General features: G+C 41.9%; 1 protein-coding gene across 1 annotated transcript in view; it reads left to right on the top strand.

Moving 5' to 3' along the window:
- USH2A (usherin) overlaps positions 1-20,851 on the top strand; it is a 684,687-nt gene that overhangs the window by 649,225 nt on the left and 14,611 nt on the right. The window contains exons 67-71 of the mRNA XM_077339259.1: positions 2,628-2,837; positions 6,114-6,352; positions 10,365-10,582; positions 13,297-13,473; positions 19,032-19,115. Of these exons, the coding sequence (XP_077195374.1) occupies positions 2,628-2,837; positions 6,114-6,352; positions 10,365-10,582; positions 13,297-13,473; positions 19,032-19,115 (928 nt within the window). The remainder of the gene's footprint in view (positions 1-2,627; positions 2,838-6,113; positions 6,353-10,364; positions 10,583-13,296; positions 13,474-19,031; positions 19,116-20,851) is intronic.

Below are 20,851 nucleotides of genomic sequence, written 5' to 3'. Positions count from 1 at the left end.
ACCCTATACTCTCGCACATCCATCTACTCCATCTATTGTACCTGACATTCTACAAATTACTTACTCATGCAAATGTTGACCTAAGTCAACCTTTTATGGTATTCGTGTTTAATTATACAAATCGTATCTGATAAATAAGATTATACATCCTTCCATATGTTTATTTCTTCCTTGATGAAAGTGAAATTTAATTTTCATGCAGATTGGTTGGAGGCCGTGTTTAATAAGTGCTGAGTTTTCTATAGTGCACAGATCACCTGGTTTGGGGAAGCTGACAAAAACAAAATCAGTGGGCACAGTTCACAGAGATGAGCATTTTTTAAAAAATCAGGCCCACTTTGAGTGGCTGTATTATAGCATCCTTCAACTGAAGCCCACACTTGTTTGGATTAAAACAACAAAATGAATGCTCTGGCAAAAGTAACATGAATAATAGAAGCGATGCTAAGTGCTTTTTTCCAATGGGATTTCTTTATATTCATATATAAGTTAATGGTACTATATGATCAATTGCATCAATTCCATTAAGACACTGACACCCTTCGAAAACACTGTGGATTTCAGTGTCTAAATAATTGTCTCACTGTCTGATTTGGAGTAAATTGAACATCGATAATAAGATTGTTCTGCTTTTTTATTTTCCAGGTTTGTATGCCATCTGTCAATACCAATTTTCTAAGTGGTTTGTAATTTTAAAGCAATACATTTTATAATAATTTTATATGAACTTAAAAATCCATCAAGCATTTATCAAACAAACAGCAATCTAAGAGCAGGAGTCTAAAAGAGATCTCCCTCTCAAAACCCTAGTTCATAGTGGTCAGGACTCTAAGTAAAACAGGCAAGCCAAGTCAAGTTGTGTGTGTGTGTGTGTGAGAGAGAGAGAGAGAGAGAGAGAGATGACAAGAAGTTGTTCACAGTGGTAGGGTATGTGTTTCAAATCCAGAGGGTCCAGGGGTCAGTTCTGATCCTTATTTAGAAGTGGAGATTGCATGAGCTCCCTTGCCCTGAAACTAGTTGCTCTAGTCTTTGTACATTGCTACTGATAAATGAATACCTCCAGAGAAGAGGGGGGAAAGGAACTTTAAAAGAGACAGAAGGAGTTGAGGAGGGGTGGACATAAGAATGATAGAGAATGACAGAGAAAGGTTCAGACAGAGAGCTCCATGAAGAGCATGAGTTAGGTGTATATTGGGATGATAGTAGGTGGTCAGAATGAGAAGAAAAGTTTCAACAAGACTATTTCCCCACAAGCACTATTGTTTGGATTTGCATTTTTTATGAGAGAGCCAGCTTGGTGTAGTGGTTAGGAGCACCAACTCATAATCTGGCGAGCTGGGTTTGATTATACCAACCCATCAGCTTGATGTCTATAGCTTAACTTCTAAACTTTAGAACAAATCATCAAAGAATCAGTCCTTGAGCAGCTAGAGTGGATGGCTGTTATTACTAAGAATCAGCATGGCTTTCTCAAAAACAAGTCATGTCAGACTAACCTTATCTCTTTTTTTGGAGAAAGTTACTACCTTGTTAGATAAGGGGAATGCTGTGGACATAGTTTACCTTGATTTCAGTTAGGCTTTTGATAAGATTCCACATGATATACTTACTGGCAAGTTGGTAAAATGCAGTATGGATCCTATTACTGTTATGTGGATTGAGAACTGGTTGACAGATCATGCCCAAAGGGTGCTTGTAAATTAAGGTGACAAGATTTTAACATTGGTAAAGCGAGACACCATGGACCGGGCGGTGGGGGGTTCTTGATTAAAAATTTGGTCTATATGGAGCAACAAAAAGTTTCATAGAATGCATAGAATGCAAAAACAGTATTGTAATATATATATTTTTAATTTCAACATAAGTACAATTTGCCAGGTACCCCCAGATGCCCCTCCAAAAGTGGGACAATCTAGTCACCTTATTGTAAATGCTTCATCATCTTCTTGGATAGGAGTCACAAGAGGAGTGCCTCAGGGATCTGCCCTGGGCCCTGTGTTGTTCGACATATCTATAAATGATTTGCATGAAGGAATAAATGGGGTGATTATTAAATTTGCAGATGACACTATACTGGGAGGGGTAGGAAACACACCAGAAGTCAGAATCAGAATACAAGATGATCTTTACAGGCTAGTAAACTGGGCTAAAATGAATTGCAATGGTGATAAATGTAAACTTCATTTAGGTAGGAAAAATCACATGCTTCACTATAGGATGAGCAAGACTTGTCTTGGTAGTAGTATGTGTAAAAAGGATCTGGGGGCACTGAACATGAGTCAGCAGTGTGACTCGGTAGCTAAAAAGGCAAATGGGATTTGGGGCTGTATTAAAAGTAGTATAGTGTTCAGATCACGTGAGTTGATGTTACCAATTTACTCCCCTCTGGTAATACCTCACTTGGAGTACTGTGTTTAGTTTCTCCCCCTCCTGCTTCAATATGCTACTTAATTGCCATATTTTAGAATATTGTAGAAATGTTAAGATGAACATGCCAGTTCTAACTCAGGTGAAAACCATGCTATAATGCCAGTTAGACAGAAATTATCCAGATGTGTACATCTTTCCCACAGAGTTTTCTGATAATTTCACAGCTTGAAGGTAGTTCTTTCATTTGTGTTTTTCAGGTTTGGTCAGTTAATTCTGCAGGCCGGGCTGCTAGCAGTTGGACTCGATGTAGGACAGGTCCAGCCCCTCCTCAAGGCCTTCATGCACCTCAGTTTGGTACAGTAGCTTCAACCTTAGCTGTGGTGAACATCAATCCTCCACTTAAGCCAAATGGAATAGTCAGTCTCTATAGGCTATTTTCCAAAAATACTAAAGGGAATGATGTTGTGGTGAGTAATTTGTGTGTATGTTTATGTCTATGTTTTTATTGTATTCTTAAATATTTGTATAATTTATTAATTCATTCAATTTGTAGCCCACCACTCCCATACAGTGGCTTGTGGTGAGTAATAGTACAAGTAAAAACCCTAATACAATCCATTCAAAATACTTAAAATAAACCAACTAACCTACCTATAGCAGTGATAGTAACCCTCCCCCACCCCCGCTCCACAGGCTTCAGCCTAGTGATTCAGGGGGATACAGGGTAAAACTGATGACCTGGCTTCAGTGAGGGGCCCAGAAAATAGAACAATTTTCATATTAGTAAACTCTGTTACTATTTTTAGATGCTGCAAAGGCCTTTGACAGGGTAGAATGAGTCTGTCACTTTAAAACTAATGAAATCTTTGTGAATTAATGCTATTATAACCTTCTGCATACTGACTATTTACACTAAACCCATGGCAAACATTGTTGCAGACTCTCATTTTGCTGTCTCTTTAGAGGGGAAAGCATACATTTTTGACTGAGGCTTTTAGGTCAATCAATCAAATACATGGAGATCAATCTGTTATTTGAACATGCATATTTGATTTAAATGTCCCTTTATACCAAGGGCATAATGCTTCCTTTAGAACAGCCTTTAGGTTCTCTTTACAAACATTCATAATTAATAGTTGATTATTGCTTTATTTCTGTTGCTAAAAGAGATACGTTTGAATTATTATCCTTTTGCATGGTATAGATAAAATATATAAAAATCATATTTTTAATAAATGCATTTGAAAACAAATAGAACACCATTTACTATTTAATCCTTTTCTCAAAAAGAGAAATTGGGTTTGTGCCTTACTTAGTAAAAATGAATTGTGGCAGTTTCCTCCAAAGAATAAATGAAAATGTGGAGAGATGGAGTAGACTTCAATTTTTCTGGCTCGCTCATATTTCCATCCTTAAAATAGCCCTTCACTGGATGTGTTTTCTCATTTGCTTTCTTCCTTTTTACTAAATACAAAGAACATCATAAGATAAAACATATTCTTTAAAGAACAATGAACAAGCTAGAGTAAAAATCCAAAGGATCTATTACAGAATATTCTTCCTCTTCATAATGTATGCTTTTAGAATGTGGCTTCTGAACTTCACTGGCAGGATACAAATGAAGATTGGCAGAAGTAGAACATTCAAGTATGTGAGAGGAACTAGTAATTTTATTATCTGTTAGATTTCCATCTGATCACTTTGTTGGAACCCATCATCATACCAATGTTTTCATGTTTTATATAGAACCATGTTTAAATCTATTAAAATTATCTAACTAGGACTTTTTGCTGTTGAATAATCAAAAATTAATTTGTTCTTTCTCCAGTGTTGTTAAATTTTGATTCCAGAGAAGATTTTATAATAGTATGAGGAAAAGATTTATGATTCACTGTTTTTAAATGGATATGAAGACACTGTATATGGATATGAAGACACTGATCAAAGATTTGTGTCTTAATCATTCTATAAGTGCTTAGTATGAGATTCTATGCAGAGGATTGTAAACCATGACTTCTTCGGGATTCTATGTATTAGAAGAAGAAAAGTTGTTTTTTATATGCTGCTTTTCTCTACCAGGAGTCATAAAGCAGTTTACAATCACTTTTCATTTCCTCTCTCTGCAACAGAAACCATGTGAGGTAGATCAGGCTGAGAGAGCCCTGATATTACTGCTCAGTCAGAGCAGCTCTGTCAGGACTATATCTAATCCAAGGTCACCCAGCTGGCTGCATGTGAAGGAGTGGGGAATCAAACCTGTTTTACCAGATTAGAAGCCACCACTCATAACCACTCTACCAAGCTACATGTAGCTAGTAATTCATGCCAGCAAGATTGAACAGGATATTCCACAGTGACAGTGTTTTGATCCCTGTGCAGATTTTTGTCTGCATGATTGGCTCCCCAGCATCCATCAATATTGGGCCCCAAATTTAGCAGTTTCTGATAATTTCAGTATTACTACTGTTTGTTTATTTGTGTATATTATTAAATCCATTTATTATATCATTGTGCTATACAAATTATGATTGTCAAATTTCTCTTAAATTGCTCTTACTAAATCTTCTAGTGTCACTAAGATTGTTTGGCCAAGATAGTGCAAAAAGTATGTGATATCCATAACTGAAGAATTATGGTTTAAGCCTCAGAATTACTCCATTTATTAATTACTAGGGGCAAAGCCCATTGCATTCAGGAATACAACAGGTGCTAGATTGGGGGTGGGTGGGTGGAAGAACTCTGCGGATGGCCTCCCCCTCCCCACAGGACCTGGAAAGGCTACAGGCAGCTGTTAGGGAACTCACTGGCAGGGGCAGCTCTCCTGCAGCAGGGATCTGCAACCTCCAAGCCTCGGAGGGAAGTAGAAGGAGGACAGGGTGGTCAGGGATGGGGGACAGAAGGTGACTGGCTGGCCACTGGACAGACCGGCAAGCTGGTTAGAGGAGGAGGCATTCAGAGACCGGACAGCTGCCCTGAGTAGGTGTTAAGCGCTGAGTGGCACTTAAGCCATGAGACATGCTCCTCCTCCAAGCCCTTACCAGAAATATATTCTGTGGGACGGATTAGAACATGCACTCAGATTTTATCAAGACTGAAAATATTTGCTTACTGTAATTGTAATTCTATTTTTTTAGCTTTATAAATTATATTTAAAAAGGAATTTTAGACTGTATCACAGACTTGCATGCTTTGTTTTTGAATCCTCATGCCAAAGGCTGCTTGCATGTTTCATTGGACAAACATATCAAGGAGAATAATTTATTATAGTCTGTATACTGATGTGCTATTTTATTATATGGAGAGTGGTTCCCCCCCCCCCCGAACATCAAAAAATAAGGTGTTTCCCTGTGTTGAAGGCTGCTTCAGAGAGTCAATGTGGCATAGTGGTTAAGAGTGGCAGCCTCTAATCTGGAGAACCAGGTTTGATCTTCCCACTCTTCTTCCACATGCAGAAAGTTGGGTGACCTTGGGCCAGTCACGGTTCTCAGAGTTCTCTCAGCCCCACCTACCTCTAAAGTTGTCTATTGTGGAGAGAGGAAGGGAAGGCGATTGTATGCCACTTTGAGATTCCTTAGGGAAATGAAAAGCGGGGCATAAAAACCAACTCCTCCTCCTCTTCTTCCTCTTCTTCTACACATAATATAAGTATTATATCAGTTTATCCAACTAAAGATCCTAGGCCTGAAGACTGCTTCATTAATCTGGCTGTTTCCAACATGATATGCTGTCATTTTTCTTATCAGTTGTCTGAAGGAACTACCACCCAGCAAACAATCCATGGACTTAAACCATTTACTACCTATTCTGTTGGAGTAGAGGCCTGCACCTGTTTCAATTGCTGCAGCAAAGGACCTGTGGCAGAGCTCACCACCCAGCCTGCTCCACCTTCACAACAGCCACCTCCCTACGTACATGGCGTAACGTCAAGGAATGCTTCTTTTAAATGGGATACACCACAGGAACCCAATGGCATTGTTAAAAGGTAACATTAGAAAAATAATTAAGAATGGTCGGACAAAAGCAATAATAAAGTATATCCTAGCCCAAATGTGCAATTGATTAAAAACAACTCTATTCTATTTCATATGTAATTATTTTAGGAGATTTGTTTAAAGCTGCTAATTATTTTATGCTGGGTGTTTTTTGTTTTGTTTTGTCTGATTATGCATTTACTACTGGGCTATCAGTTATTAATAGGGTTGCATGGTCCCCTCTGCCCACTGTCCAGAGAGGGGGGGATAGGATTGCCAGATCCAGGTTGGGGAAGTCTTAGTCTCCATTTCCTTCAGGTGGGCTGATCCATATAATTTGGAGATGTACTGTAATTCTGGTGGGCCCCCAGGTCCCACCTGGAAACTGGCATCTCTAAAACTTGTTAATTCCTTTTATATTTTGCGTCTTTTAATTATGTTTTACTTTGTAAGATGCCCCTTTAGTGGGGCAGCATAGAAATCATGTAAATAAATAAATAACAAGTGGCACCAATCACATGGAAAAAAAAATCAATAGTGCTTGTTTTAATGCCATGTATGAAAATGCCCTGGGGTACAGTGATCGGGAACACAACATCAACTAATGCCAAGGGGTTGTTTAACATTGAATCCATGGCTGAAAACCACTGGAACAAATGTATAGTCCATGGAGCAAATGTATAGTTAAGCTTGGAATTTCTGTTGTTTCTGAATAAAATCAGAGTCCAGTGGCACCTTTAAGACCAACGAAGATTTATTCAAGGCATGAGCTTTTGAGTGCAAGCACTTTCCATCAAACCATTGTTGTTTCTGAGTGATGCTTATAAAATGATTATATCCAACTTGCCCTTTCTTAGTTCAGCAGTAGAATAGGCTGCCTAAGTAGTTCAGCAGTGGAATAGGCTGCCTAAGGAGGTGGTGAGCTCCCCCTCACTGGCAGTCTTCAAGCAAAGGTTGGATACACACTTTTCTTGGATGCTTTGGGCTAATCCTGCGTTGAGCAGGGGGTTGGACTAGATGGCCTGTATGGCCCCTTCCAACTCTATGATTCTATGATTCTAAGATTGGCAGGATTTCAGCTTTTAATTCGTTTTCCTGCATGCCACTCTGATTGCTGGACTGAGCAGCAAAATCATGTGCACAAAGCCCATTTCTTTCACGATTCTCCATGCAGCTAGAGATATGCATGCAGAAAACTGTCACTATTTGCATATAGCACCAAGTAAGAATGGGTTGAATATAGGTATTTGTTGATCACTATAGAGACCATTCTTAAATTCTGAACCGGTGAAGACCATAGACATTGAGGGAGAACATCACTAATTAAAATCTATTCTGAGCCATCAGCATGCATAAATATCATAAGTGCTCCAAATCTACACAGATTCATTTTTTGAGAATCAATCAGTAATCAGAAACCATCAGACAGATAATGTTATCTTCTTGTTTCCTTTTATGATGCCCAGGCAACAAGAGGTGAGACAGACAGTAACATTAGAGAGTAGCTCATCAGATATGCTCCTAGCAGGAATATTGTCCAACCATTAGCCAATCTGCCCATCAAACAAAATAATCCCAATTGGCATTTCTATGCATACCCTTTCCACTTTCTGTCAGTCAGTGCACCATCTCAGTGTCTTTAGGAAGGCTTTTTGATTCTATATAAGAACAGGTCCTGTGCTTGCTTGAGTTATTTCATTATCTGAGGCTGCATGAGTTAAGCAGAATCAACAGCTTTGTTTCCACTGACAGGACAGATTGGGGATAGAGGATATTAGTACACACACCCAGCAGGCAGTTTACCTAGGGAAACTGAGTGGGAGGGGGGGGGGAGAATGAAGACAAACAATAAGAATTCTTCCTACCTCAAGATAGACAGCAAACTCACTGGCAGTCCAAGGTCAGAAACAACAGATTTCCTTGGTATAGTGGTTGAGATTATTAGCCTCTAACCTGGACCACCAGGTTTTGTTCCCTACTCCTCCACATGCAGCCAACTAGGTGATCTTGGGCTAGTCACAGTCCTGTTAGAGCTGTTCTAACAGAGTAGTTCTGCCAGAGCTTTTTCAGCCCCACCTACCTCACAGGGTGTCTGTTGGGAGAGGAAAGGAATGGTGTTTATAAACTGCTTTGAGACTCCTTCGAGTAGTGAAAAGCAGGGTATCACAAACCAGCTCTTCTAATTACTTACAGAGTTGCAGAGATTGAGGCAGAAGCCCATCCTTTGTGCCCCCTATAAACTGGGATGGGGGAGGTTTAAAGTTTCTCTCTAATAGTAGATAGCATAAATATGCATGTATGATATGAGAAATGTCAGTGATGATGAAGGATTAGACTATCTCTGTTTAATCTGTTCAGATTATTAGGTCTCCTGGGTGTCTATATTGTACTATAGGGCAGTGGTCCCCAACCTTTCTGAGGTTGGGGACCGGCAGGGTATTGGGGCACGGCCCGTGGCCCGCGCGGGCCACGGCCACGCATCGGGCCGCGCCCGCGAGCCGCGCCCGCACATTGGGCCGCGCCCCGCGAGCCACGCCCATGCGGGCGCGGCTCGGCCCCGATTCCCTCTCCCTGCCTTCCCGCAGTAAGAAGCTTCCCGGGCCGCAAGCTTGCGGCCTGGGAAGTTTTTTACTGCGGGGGGGGGCGGGGAGAGGGAGCCGCGGCCCGGCGCCATGGCCTTTGCGGCCCGGCGCCATGGCCTTCGCAGCCCGGCACCGGGCCGTAGCCCGCAGGTTGGGGACCACTGCTATAGGGGCTGCAATATGCAGTCATCTGTCCATTCCCATGTAAACTTTGAGTGCAAGCAGAACTAACCACCACCCACCAGCTGGGTGACCTTGGGCTCGCCACGGCACTGATAAAGCTGTTCTGACCGGGCAGTGATATCAGGGCTCTCTCAGCCTCACCCACCCCACAGGGTGTCTGTTGTGGGGAGAGGAATGGAAAGGCGACTGTAAGCCGCTTTGAGCCTCCTTCGGGTAGAGAAAAGCGGCATATAAGAACCAACTCTTCTTCTTCTTCTTATCTCACTAAATTTCACTTGCTGGGATCCATTACCAGAATTCTATTTGGGAGAAAGGACAATGCCGAAATAAGCAGGGTATGGGCCATTTATGCACTAGGAACTTCACTACCCCAGCTCCCATGCAGGAGAAAAAATCGGGGGCAGATGAGGAGCACCGGGCCAAATGCTCCCCCATGTGGGTGCAGGAAGCAGCGGAGCTACCTGACACGACTAAACTCCAGCCTGCAGGCCAGCATGAAACCTCCAGTGCATAAATGGTCATAGTGTGGCAAGATATGGGAAGGAGAAATGGTTTACTTCTATCATCGGCATGCTTAAAGCAGCCCCTAGAATCCTGGATCTCCTTGCTTAAGAATCTCAAAGGAAGAGGGAGGATATCACTTACATACCAATTCATGATTCCTTGAGCGCATTCTGCTAGTGAAAAATTTAATGGCTTATCTGCTTAAAATTTGGAATGCGGTGGATCCCCTAACTGAGGTACACTTTTACATTCAGAAATGAACTTCTCACTGAAACTAATGGAGATGACAATCAGGTTTGTTTTCTGATAGGCCTGCTTTAATCCTGATATTAAGTACATGTTTTTAAAGTTGTAGAAGAGCTAAATGGGAACCTGCTGTGTTTTGCTCATTGCTAGTAAAGAAGCCAACAGTCTTCAGTGGACTGTCAATGCCAACAAATTTAAATTGAATTAGACAAATCAGGAATTGATATTTCAGTTTAAGAAAAGTAAAAGATTATCTTTTCCTTAGGCATGTGCGATTTTATATTGTTTTTAAGGGTATTATTGGGGATTTTATTGTATTTTATTCATTTTTATAATCCGTCGCAAGACATTGTGAGTCGCAAGACATTGTGTATATAAATATAATTATAAATAAATAAATAAATAATTCCAAATATGTACAGAACCTAGAATGGTGCTTAGAAATATGCTATATGTTTGTCCAATTGTAGTGCCTATACTTTTATGGTGGTTCCATCTTTTTTTCCAGGTATGAACTCCACATGTATATGTCCTGCCCTCCCCATTTACAGCGAATAGAAAGGACTTGTAAACCTGGTCCCATTGAAGTGAAGTATACAGGCAGTGGCCAGAGTACCAATGTGAGTGATCTACAGCCGTACACAACCTACTACCTGAGAGTCGTGTCCTACAATTCAGTTGGCAGCAGCACTTCAGAATGGACTAGCTTGGTTACCAAAAAAGAGGGTGAGTTTGTAAGAGGCAAGCATAAGAAATGAGTAATCATCTAGCCACATTGTATTCATCTTAGGTAGCCATTACATAGTTAGACCATTTATTCCAGGCTAAATTAACCAGACAACTCATTCAGACATTGATGGATTTTCCAAATCAAAATGGGCTCTAAGAGGCATGCACTACTGAAATATATCCACCTGTTTACTCATTCCCACATGCCGCTTCCAAACCTATGTACTGAATCTCAAAGTTCTCACTCATGTTATTAGCCAAGTCTGTAGGCAAAGGAGTTAGCACCTTTCTTAAGGAATGTCACTTTTTTGCTTTTTTCAAACTTCAGTGATTTGAACAGAGACTTTCTGATGTGTCACCAATTTAGTCGCCTGATGCCCACTCCCAAAGCCCAGTATCCTGACAGAGGACGTTTCACAGCACAGGACAGCAGCTGAGAAGACCCGTGCTTGGTTCCACACTGATCACATTTCTTCAGAGAGAGCTTTTTTCCTCAAGTCCCTCCAAACCTAAGCCAACTGATATGGTTTATATCTTAGCAAAGTACCTACTCCCAAAGCACAGAATTTAAACCAAAATAACTACTTTATGGTGACATTGGAGGTTTTGCTTTTAATTATATTTTTTTGTGTGGTAAAAATTGTATTTTATTTGGGTTAGATTATGTAGGTGGACATTTCTGCCATTGTTTCTTTTTTCTATTTCTGTTTTCATTTACAGCTTCACAGTAAAAAGTTACTAAAAATTAGTGATCTGAAACGTTGACTTCTCTGCAGCTTTGCCACTGTGGGCTTGGCAATGAAATATTTGAAAGGTTGTCACTTGGAGGAGGGCAGGATGCTGTTTCCGTTGGCTGTAGAGGAAAGGACGTGCAGTAATGGGTTTAAACTACAAGTACAACGATATAGGCTAGATATCAGGAAAAAAAATTCACAGTCAGAGTAGTTCAGCAGTGGAATAGTCTGCCTAAGGAGGTGGTGAGCTCCCCCTCACTAGCAGTCTTCAAGCAAAGGTTGGATACACACTTTTCTTGGATGATTTAAGGTGCTTTGGGATGATCCTGCGTTGAGCAGGGGGTTGGACTAGATGGCCTGTATGGCCCCTTCCAACTCTATGATTCAAGATTTGGGCCTTGAAATGCACGGAGAAGTTCTATCAGCAGAGGAAACATGTGCTGCAGTGGAGAAAAATGCAAGGGGAATGATGTCATTGGTTCCAAGTATTGTCTTCAATTTATGCTTAATGAATCTTCATGGATATGAAGCATTTTTAATGTGTCATTTGCATGCTAGTGTCCACATTGCCATATATAATTATATCATTCAGCTTCAATGAAATGTTCCCACTCATTGGCAAGATTGGGTCTGCCTCCTGGATTGTCTTGGAAAATTGAGTTGGAAATGGTTGCAGCCCCAGAGTTGCCAATATAAATGGCTTACATGTTGTTTGAACCAAGTTGGGAACTTCTAGAAAATATCCAAAAAGTGGGTTCAAGTCGCAGCACAGGAACTCTGAGGAAGAGCTGTTGACCAGCCAGCTGTTAACTTCTCTCCACTTCTCTCTTTGGAACACCTGGGAATTGGATCAAAGGAAAGCTGAGAAGATCAATTAGACTCAGGTCAGCCAGCCAGCCTTCTGAGTCTGCACTTTGCTTTTTATCCTCTCCCAGCCCAAATAAACCCTTCCTCTCGTCACTTTATTCGATTTCCATTTTATTTTGGGCGCTTTAAATTTTCCCTCTGCAATATCCATGATTGATCTGCAGTGTCCCTACCTTTCCCTTGCAATATCCAGAAGTGGATATAAGTCACTATATTCGAAGACCCAGCTATGAAAGCCCCCAGTATAAGTGTAGATGGTCTGTATTTTGTGGATTAACTTCCTGCCCGTGTCTGCAATGCTGATGTAGCAAAGCAGTTTTCCCTGATTGGTCAGAGCGTCAATTCAAAGATTTACTGGTTCCCGGTTGCAAGACTTCCCTCCCAAGACTTATTTTTGCCCTGTTTTAAAGTGACAGCGCTCCATAAGCCCACACGTCTCTCAGCTGAGATTTGCTTCATTCTGTGTGAGGCTGCTGCTGCCTCCTCCCTCCTTCCTCCTCCTTCAGGAAAATAGAAAAATAAGCAGCCTGGTTCCACCCCAAGCTTGCTCTGGCTCGGAGTCAAAAGTCAAGAAATAAAGTACTCTCCTTTAATGCCAGTCCCCCTCACTCGTTCAGGAAAAGAAACATAAACAAGCAGATTCGTGACCACCACTCCCCTCCGCACTCCGAGCTTCCCTCCGCACTCTGAGCTTCCCCAATCAAGTGCAGAACACTTTCTGTTTCAGTTTGGAGGATAGGAAGGAGGAAGACCTGGGTTCAAATCGACCTGAATTCAGCAGGATTGACACTGGAAAAAACAAAGTAAGTGCAGAACCAGCCAGGATTGGCCAGAAGAGCTATTGTTGTCTCTTCGTTCCTGAACTGATGTTTGAGAAGCATGTGGACCACTTCAGGTATAAAAGCTCAACAATATAATAATGTTTCCTTCTCTTACTAGTTGCAGCAGCCCAGATAAATTGTTTCTTCACGTAGATACTAATATCATGTTGTTCCACACGGTAACTGAGGCGGAAAATGGCTTTAGCGTTTATATTGATGTATTTTAATCTCTTGAAATTAGAGGCTGTTTTCAGTTTATAAGCGAACTCTCCTGCTTTTTCCCCCCCAGTACCACAGTACAAAGCTCCATTTACAGTTGTCAGCAATTTATCCACAATCTACCTTGACTGGAGTCACACCTTCCTTTTGAATGGACAGCTGAAGGAATATGTGCTAATGGAGGGAGGGCAGCGCATCTACAGTGGCTTTGACACCTGGCTGTATTTGCCAAGGACATCTGACAAAAGTCAGTTTGGGTTTCACAATTCTCTTCTTTATGATAGTATGCCTGTTATGTATCTAGTTTTATTAGGCTTTTATAAACACACACACACACACAAGCATTTAGGGGAACCTGTAGTCTCATGTAATTATCTTATATTCAACAAGGAGTAGGAAACCCAGACCCAAAGTGTGTAGTTTGTATGTGTCAAGAGGCAGTAAACATCCCCTTGCTAGGGTCCAAGGACTGTGGGGGGATTGTAGAAATTACTTGCAAGTCCAGGAAGGATTCCCACTCAATGCATCGTGTGCTCTGACAGTGGGTGCCCCCTTCCCTCAGTTCCATTCTTGCCAATGTGAGGATAGGAAGCTTTTCTAGCAAATTATTTGTTCATCATTTCCAAAAAAACACAGAGAGAGAGGGAGGAGGGAGGGAGAAAAGAGGAAAAAAGGATTTGAAAGTGTGTCTTTGTGGGACAAGAGCCCCTTTGTCTAATGGGTCTTCCCCGATTGATTGTGCTTGTGGTCCCTCATAATGGTGTTCACAGTGATGAGCATGAGTTCTGCCACCTTTAGGAGAAGCCCATAATGTTGGAGCTTGTGTAAGTTGCCAGTACTTTGCCCCAAAGGCTCTAGATTGAAAGGCTCTGTTCTATGGGATAAGGTTTTGTTCTCCCCAGTTCCATCTAAAATGATTCAGAGCTTGCAATCAACAGTCTTGGATCCAGCTCCAACTGCCAAACCACATTCCAGACCCACTTTGGTTCGGTTAGTACCAGGAAGTCTGATGGTCATTTCAACGCCACTTCCTCCAAAGAAGTTCATTTTGGTCACCCTGGGGACAAAGTCTGGATGGTCATATTCACCTTCTTCAGGATCTTTGGTTAAGATCCTCTTTCACTTGGAACCTACTGCAAAGAATCCTAAGAGGCCAAAACACAGAGAAAAGACAGGGTCTGCACCCAAATTGACATATTCAGTACAGTCTGATGGTCCGGATTCTGTCAAGTACATTATTTTGGTTCCTCCTAATACTCTACCAACCCACCTAGCTTCATTTATGGGTTCCTTATCTGAGGTAGATGAATACTAGCTGTCTCTGCAGGTCAGCCTCTACCATTGGACTCAGGCCCCCCCTCTGTCATGGCAACCGGCAGGCCTGCCACAGCACTCTTATTATATGTCCTCAGATATTACAGGATCATACCTCTAATACAGGGGGATTTGTAGAGGACCATTGTGAAATGGTTTGATTCCAGTCCCCATAACACTAAATAGAAGAAGTGTCTCGTTACATTTCTGACACTACTTTGGACCTTTCTCGTGACAATACAGCAGGCAATCCAACACCTCCACCTCTAAAGGAAACAGACGCTAAGAATAGCAAAAGCTCTTGATACTGGCATTGCTACTTCATACAATGTTCCGAAAGACATCTCTATTTTGAGACCCTTGGTGTAGTGGTGTTTCCTATCTTGGAGGGCTTATATGACCTCAGAGATCCAATATGACAAAAACCAGCCTCCCTCCAAGCCACACCTTGCAAGACAGAGAGCCTGGACCAAGTAAAGGAAGATTTCTATGAATTCCACCCCCCCCCCACTATCTTAATTGATCACAGAATATATGCAGATGTTCCAACAACCAGTCCAGTGCTCATCCCTGATGGAAAAAGAGAGACACTGATTGGATACTTTGGGAAGAAATTTCTATTCATCTGCACTTAATTTCCACATAGCAAATTAACAAGCAATTATGAGAGGATACCAACTCTTCCTCTGGGAGACTCTTTCCCAATATTTAGGCAAGCTACCTGAGGAGTCCATGTCCCTGGCTAAGCTTATTCAGTCAGAAGCGATTAAGCTCTCAAAATAAGAACTTAACACAGGAAAGCACTCCACAGAGGTATCAGCTGGGTCTATAGCTTCTGCCATAGTTGTTTAGAGACACTCTAGGTTGCACAATACTGCTCTTTCTATAGAGATTCACTATACATGAATCTCTTTAATGAACTGAGTCTTCTCTTACAATCCACTCATGCATTTCTTTCAACTAGGAAAAGGAACAGGCAGATAGCCAGATCTTTGAGGGTGTTTCCTTGGCTCCAACCCATAGGCAACAGTTCTCCTAGAGACAACATAGTTTTGCTACCCCTTGCAATAAGGGTCAAAGGCAGTTCCACCAACAGTTGCTTATGTATCCTCAGCGACTGTTTCAGTCACCCTCCTTTGCAAAATAAAAGGGTACACCACATCTGAGATAGGGATTGAGATCAGCAGCCAGTAAAATTCTGACTAGCCATTCCAGTTGTTGAGGATAAACTTAGTTTTAGGGATAGGCTGGCATAGTTTACAGATGCCTGGCACTGGATTACTTCAGATAGTTGGATGTCACTGATGGTTACAGGTTACAATTAGTATCACAACCCACTTGTCACCTAGCCTCTACTGCTATGGACTACTCCTACCCAGAGCTTAAAGTTCAGTTAAAGGGTGCCATGCAGCAGCTCCCAGAGGGCCTGTGTTGTAGATATGCCCATGCACACAAGCCAAAGTCCAAATACGGTCCATGTCAAAAGTCTCAAAAAAAAGCACCAGCATCCAAATCCAAAGGGCAAGGCAGAAAACAAAACCCAGAAGCATGAGCCAAGGTTAAAATAGGAACATCAAGCACAGGAAGACAGTCAGTGGCACAAGAGTGTAGTCACAATGCTGTTGCCACACCACAGCTCTTTCTCCAGCACATTTTCTAGCTAGAGGCCCCGCCTGCTGGCGTCAGTGTTGTGCAGCTGGGTTGTGTCTCAGCCTGACTGCTGTAAGCAATCTTCAAAGAGGTTTCACTTTTCAATTCACCAATCTCACAGAAAGTTTTAACATTTCAGATAGAATTCTCAGATTTTTCAGTACATTTCTCTCCCATTCAGGTTGGCTACAGCAGTGGTCCGCAACCTTTTTTAGGCTGCAGACCAGTGGGGGGGGGAGTGTGCCCCCCACACACACAGTGATGAAAACACATCAGTGTATACAGAGCTGCTCTATCTTTCCCTAACTAGATGTCTGTCTTATTGTGGCCCACAATTGTAAAGTATTGCATGACGAAGTTCCCCATAGTGTTTCCACCTGCGGTAAGTTAGGCCTAATGGTAAACTGAGAGACGTTCCACCTCTATTCCTCTCAGAGAATACAATTTATAGGTGCCACCCTCAGTGCCTCTTTAAACAAGGCCTTTTTGCCTACTGATAGAGCCAGGATTATTAAGGTGATGGTGTTCAGCTGCCTCAGTAATTGTTGGCTACTAGTGAGAGCCATTCAGCTGTTACTTTGTTTATAGCCTCAACTTCCGCAGCAATCCTATTAGCAAGACTGCATGTGCAAACATGGTAGATCTGGTTTGTCAGGGGGTATGACCCCCAAAAAGCAGCCCCCAAGGTGCTGCTTCTCGATACCCAGAATGTTAGGCCTATACATTGGTAGTTGGATGATGCTAATTGGTTTGCAGGGGTGCAGTTCCGTTTCTGCGTTCTTCAGGTCACCCTAACCAGGGATGCTGCTTCCAAAGGTTGGGTGGGCACATTGCCAGGGTGTTTCCATTCAGGGCAGATAGCCTTTGACACAGATAATTCCAAATATTAACATTCTGGAGATTTGCGCAATAAGATTTGCCCTTACCTCATTCTTCAAACAGACAATAGAAGTAATGATGTATTATTTCAATAAACAGGGAGGCACAGGTTCCCAGAGGCTTTGCCTAGAAGCAATTGCAGCATGGAAAATACCTTTTAAGTATTGGCTCCTTCCCAAAGCCCTCCCTATAGTAGGTTCTTGAAATGGCAGGCAGGCTGAGCAGAGTATATCAGACAAATGGTGCATCCAGGATAAAATATATCAGAGCAATTTTTGACACCTGGGGATACCCTCAGGTAGACTTATTTGTCATGGCTGAAACCAGGAAAGCACCAGAATTCTGCTCCCTGGTGAGCAGTGACCCAATTTTTCTAGAAGATACAATCCAAAACCTTTGGTTAGGCGCACTTTTAATGCATTTTTCCTTTCTCTCTTCTAAACAAAGTCATAAAGAAAATGATAGCTAATCCAACAGATGGTATCCTACATCTGGAATACCCTTTTCCCCTTGAATTAGATCTGCTAAAGCACAACCAATGCTACATCACAATGTAGCAAGACTATACTGAACAGCTTGGAGGATCCAGCCCTAGGGTGCTCCTTCTCCAGGGGGTTCTAGGCATCCTATTACAAGCTCATAAACCTTCAACTAGATATTTCTGTAACAGGAAGTGGACCAGTGTTGAATCTTGGGCTTTTGCTAGAGAGAAATACCCCTTAACATGCCCATTGTCATTGATATTGGAATATGTGCTGTCCTTAGCACAAGCAGGTTTTGCTGTGTCTTCAGTAAGCACCCACCTGGGCAACTATTGCTCTGTTTCATTATGAGATACACTGTTTTTGCGCATAAATTGGCTTAGCACTTTAAAAAAAAGATCTCCAATGTTTTTCCCTCTACACCCTTTTCTTATGCCATAGTGATCTTTGCCCATGGTGTTAACTATCCTGATGAAACCTCCATTTCAGTCTTTTACCTCCTGTTTCTTAGTATTACTCTCTAGGGAAGCAGGATTTTTAGTGGCCATTACCTCAGCCAGGAGAGTTAGTGAACTGGTGGTGCTTAGAGTTGATTCTTAAAATATTTAAGGAATGGATTGTGTTACACCTGAGTTTAGACTTGTTCCCTAGGGTAGTTTCCAAGTTCTACCTGGCACAGGAAATTGTCCTACCAGTTTGCTTTCCCGCTACTGGTTCATAAGCAGAAAAAGCCCTGTATACTCTTGATGTTAGGAGGACTTTCATATTATTTAGAAAGGACCAGGCCCTATTTATTTGTTATTGGACCCCAAGAAGAACAGAACAGCATCAGTCCAATCGGTGTCCATATGGGTGGTAGCTGCCATTTGTTCCTGCTACAGGGCAGTGGAAGACACGTTCCACCTGACTGCAGGGGTTGTACCTCCAGGTATCCACCTCCAGCCACTCCCTTCCTCCAGCCCAGGGGTAGTCAAACTGTGCCCCTCCAGATGTCCATGAACTACAATTCCCAGGAGCCCCTGCCAGCATTTGCTGGCAGGGGCTCCTGGGAATTGTAGTCCATGGACATCTGGAGGGCCGCAGTTTGACTACCCCTGCTCCAGCCCTTTCTTCTGGTCACCCCTAATGCACCATGCATAAGATACTTATGTTCCAGGAGACAAACAGGGCGATGTCCAGTGGGAGGTACACATGGGTTTCCTATTGGAAATAGTGGCCATTTTACTGCAGCATTTGCACAACAGAGAGCCAACTAGGGATGAAAAAGAAAATAAGTTCTCTTGAGCAGGACGCACACTTCCTGTTCATGCAGCAACTTCAATAGATGTTGGATTAGAATTCCGGTTTTAGGATAGGAATCATGTGAAACAATCATGCGATGTAGAAAATAATGTCATAAATATAAGCAGAAAATAACAATTTGATTTTGTGTGTAATTAATTTGCTTAGTTTAACCATACAGGGTTTTTCTTCTCCCCAGCCTATTTATTTCAGGTATTATGCACCACTGATGAAGGTAATGCTGTTACACCAGTGGTCAAATATAACACAGCTGCAGGACTCAGTAAGTGCTTGAAGACATGTTGTGCATGGGGTCACTGTTGAATATTGGTCTCTATGGGCCATATTGGAATGGATACATGGAAACCACAGTGTTGTGGGAGGCTATAGCAACATTCTTTGGTACTGTAATATTTGCTTGTTGGTTTGTTTTTTTAAAAATAACACACTTCTTTTTGGCAATTTTCTGTCTATCTAAGCCAATGAGCATGTAGCTGCTCCCCAAAGAGGCTAGTAGTTAGCACTAAGGTGAAAACTAAAAGGTAAACCTGTCCATTATTATTATTATTAATGTTGTTGTTATTATTATTATTATTATATTTCAGTTTATTACCTGCCACTAACAGATGGCTTGTGTCGGGTTACATCAGTCTACTTGCACGGCTCTGTATTGTGCTTTTGGTAGGATTTTAAAACCCATTCAACTTCTAACACAGCCTTCTAATCAACTTCTGTACTTATACCGAATACCAAGTCTTGACTGGTTAAACAAAAAAGTGAAAGTAGGTTAAGCTTCCTGAAATGGAATTGTAACATTCTCATAAACTGATCCTTCTGCTCTAACTGTATCTTTTAATCAAAGGTAGGTGGCACAGGTGTCTGTTTTAAAGATAGGATAGTGCAACTATAATGAGTTTTAAGATCATAAAAAATAATACTGGCTTAATTTATTTGAAACAAAGGTTTTCAGAATTATTTTTACATTTAAAGCAAAACAAGAATTTCAATTTTTGAAAGGCCAGAGGCCTTTCCAAGAGGCACAAGCAAGGCCTGAACAGCTTTAGAATGCTCTGGACAGCCTAACTGGAAAACAGTATGGCTAGGGTGTTCAGGTGTGTGTATGGGGGGGGCACATAAGTCCTGCATTGGGAGGCCTCACAGTTAAAAGATGGCTGCAAACTGTGACAACAAGGATCTAGGATGATAAAGGATCTAGGTGTCTTAGTACAGAGGTAGTCAACCTGTGGTCCTCCAGATGTTCATGGACTACAATTCTCAAGAGCCCCTGCCAGCGTTTGCTGGCAGGGGTCATGGAAATTGTAGTCCATGAACATCTGGAGGACCACAGGTTGTCTACCCCCTGTCTTAGTAGACCGTTCATTGAACATGAGTCAGCAGTGTGACTCAGTGGCTAGAAAGGCAGATGGAATTTTGGGCTGTATCAAATGGAGGTTCCATGAGGTCCCTTCCAACTCTATGATTCTATGATTCTATGGAGAACTCTGGGCATGGAGAGTCTGAGGGAGAGGCAGTCAAACCAGGGGACTATGGTACCAAAGTGAGGCCAAGGAGAACTCAGGTCACAAACACACTGGTTACACTGAAAATATAAAAAATGTAAAATTTCCATATCCAGTGTCAGTTGAGATCTAAATGCATTTTGCTAGAGGAGAAACAGGCAGTGCCCTACTTGTGAATTTCTGAGGAATCAGCTGGCTGTTGTTGGTAACAAGTTGCTGGCCTAGATGGACTATGTGCCTGTTAACCCGGATGGTGATGTCACTTTTGGGTGACATGTCACTTTCGTGGTGCAGGGAGCATGGCAGGGAGGAATGGCCAGGTGACATCACTTCCGGAACTCCTCAAAGCCTGAAAAATTATTTCAGGGGCTTCTCTGTGGTCAAAAGGTTGAAAAAGGCTGCTCTAGTCTAGAGCCTTGGCATTCTTCCTTTAATTATTTTTTAAAAGAGAAATAAAAGTGTAGGAGAAATACAGAAGGGATACAGGAAAGAAAAAGGG

The sequence above is a fragment of the Paroedura picta genome, chromosome 1, assembly GCF_049243985.1.
Source record: "Paroedura picta isolate Pp20150507F chromosome 1, Ppicta_v3.0, whole genome shotgun sequence".
Lineage (NCBI taxonomy): Eukaryota > Metazoa > Chordata > Lepidosauria > Squamata > Gekkonidae > Paroedura > Paroedura picta.
The sequence above is the reverse complement of the archived record's forward strand: the minus strand, read 5'-3'. Positions and strand labels throughout refer to the sequence as shown.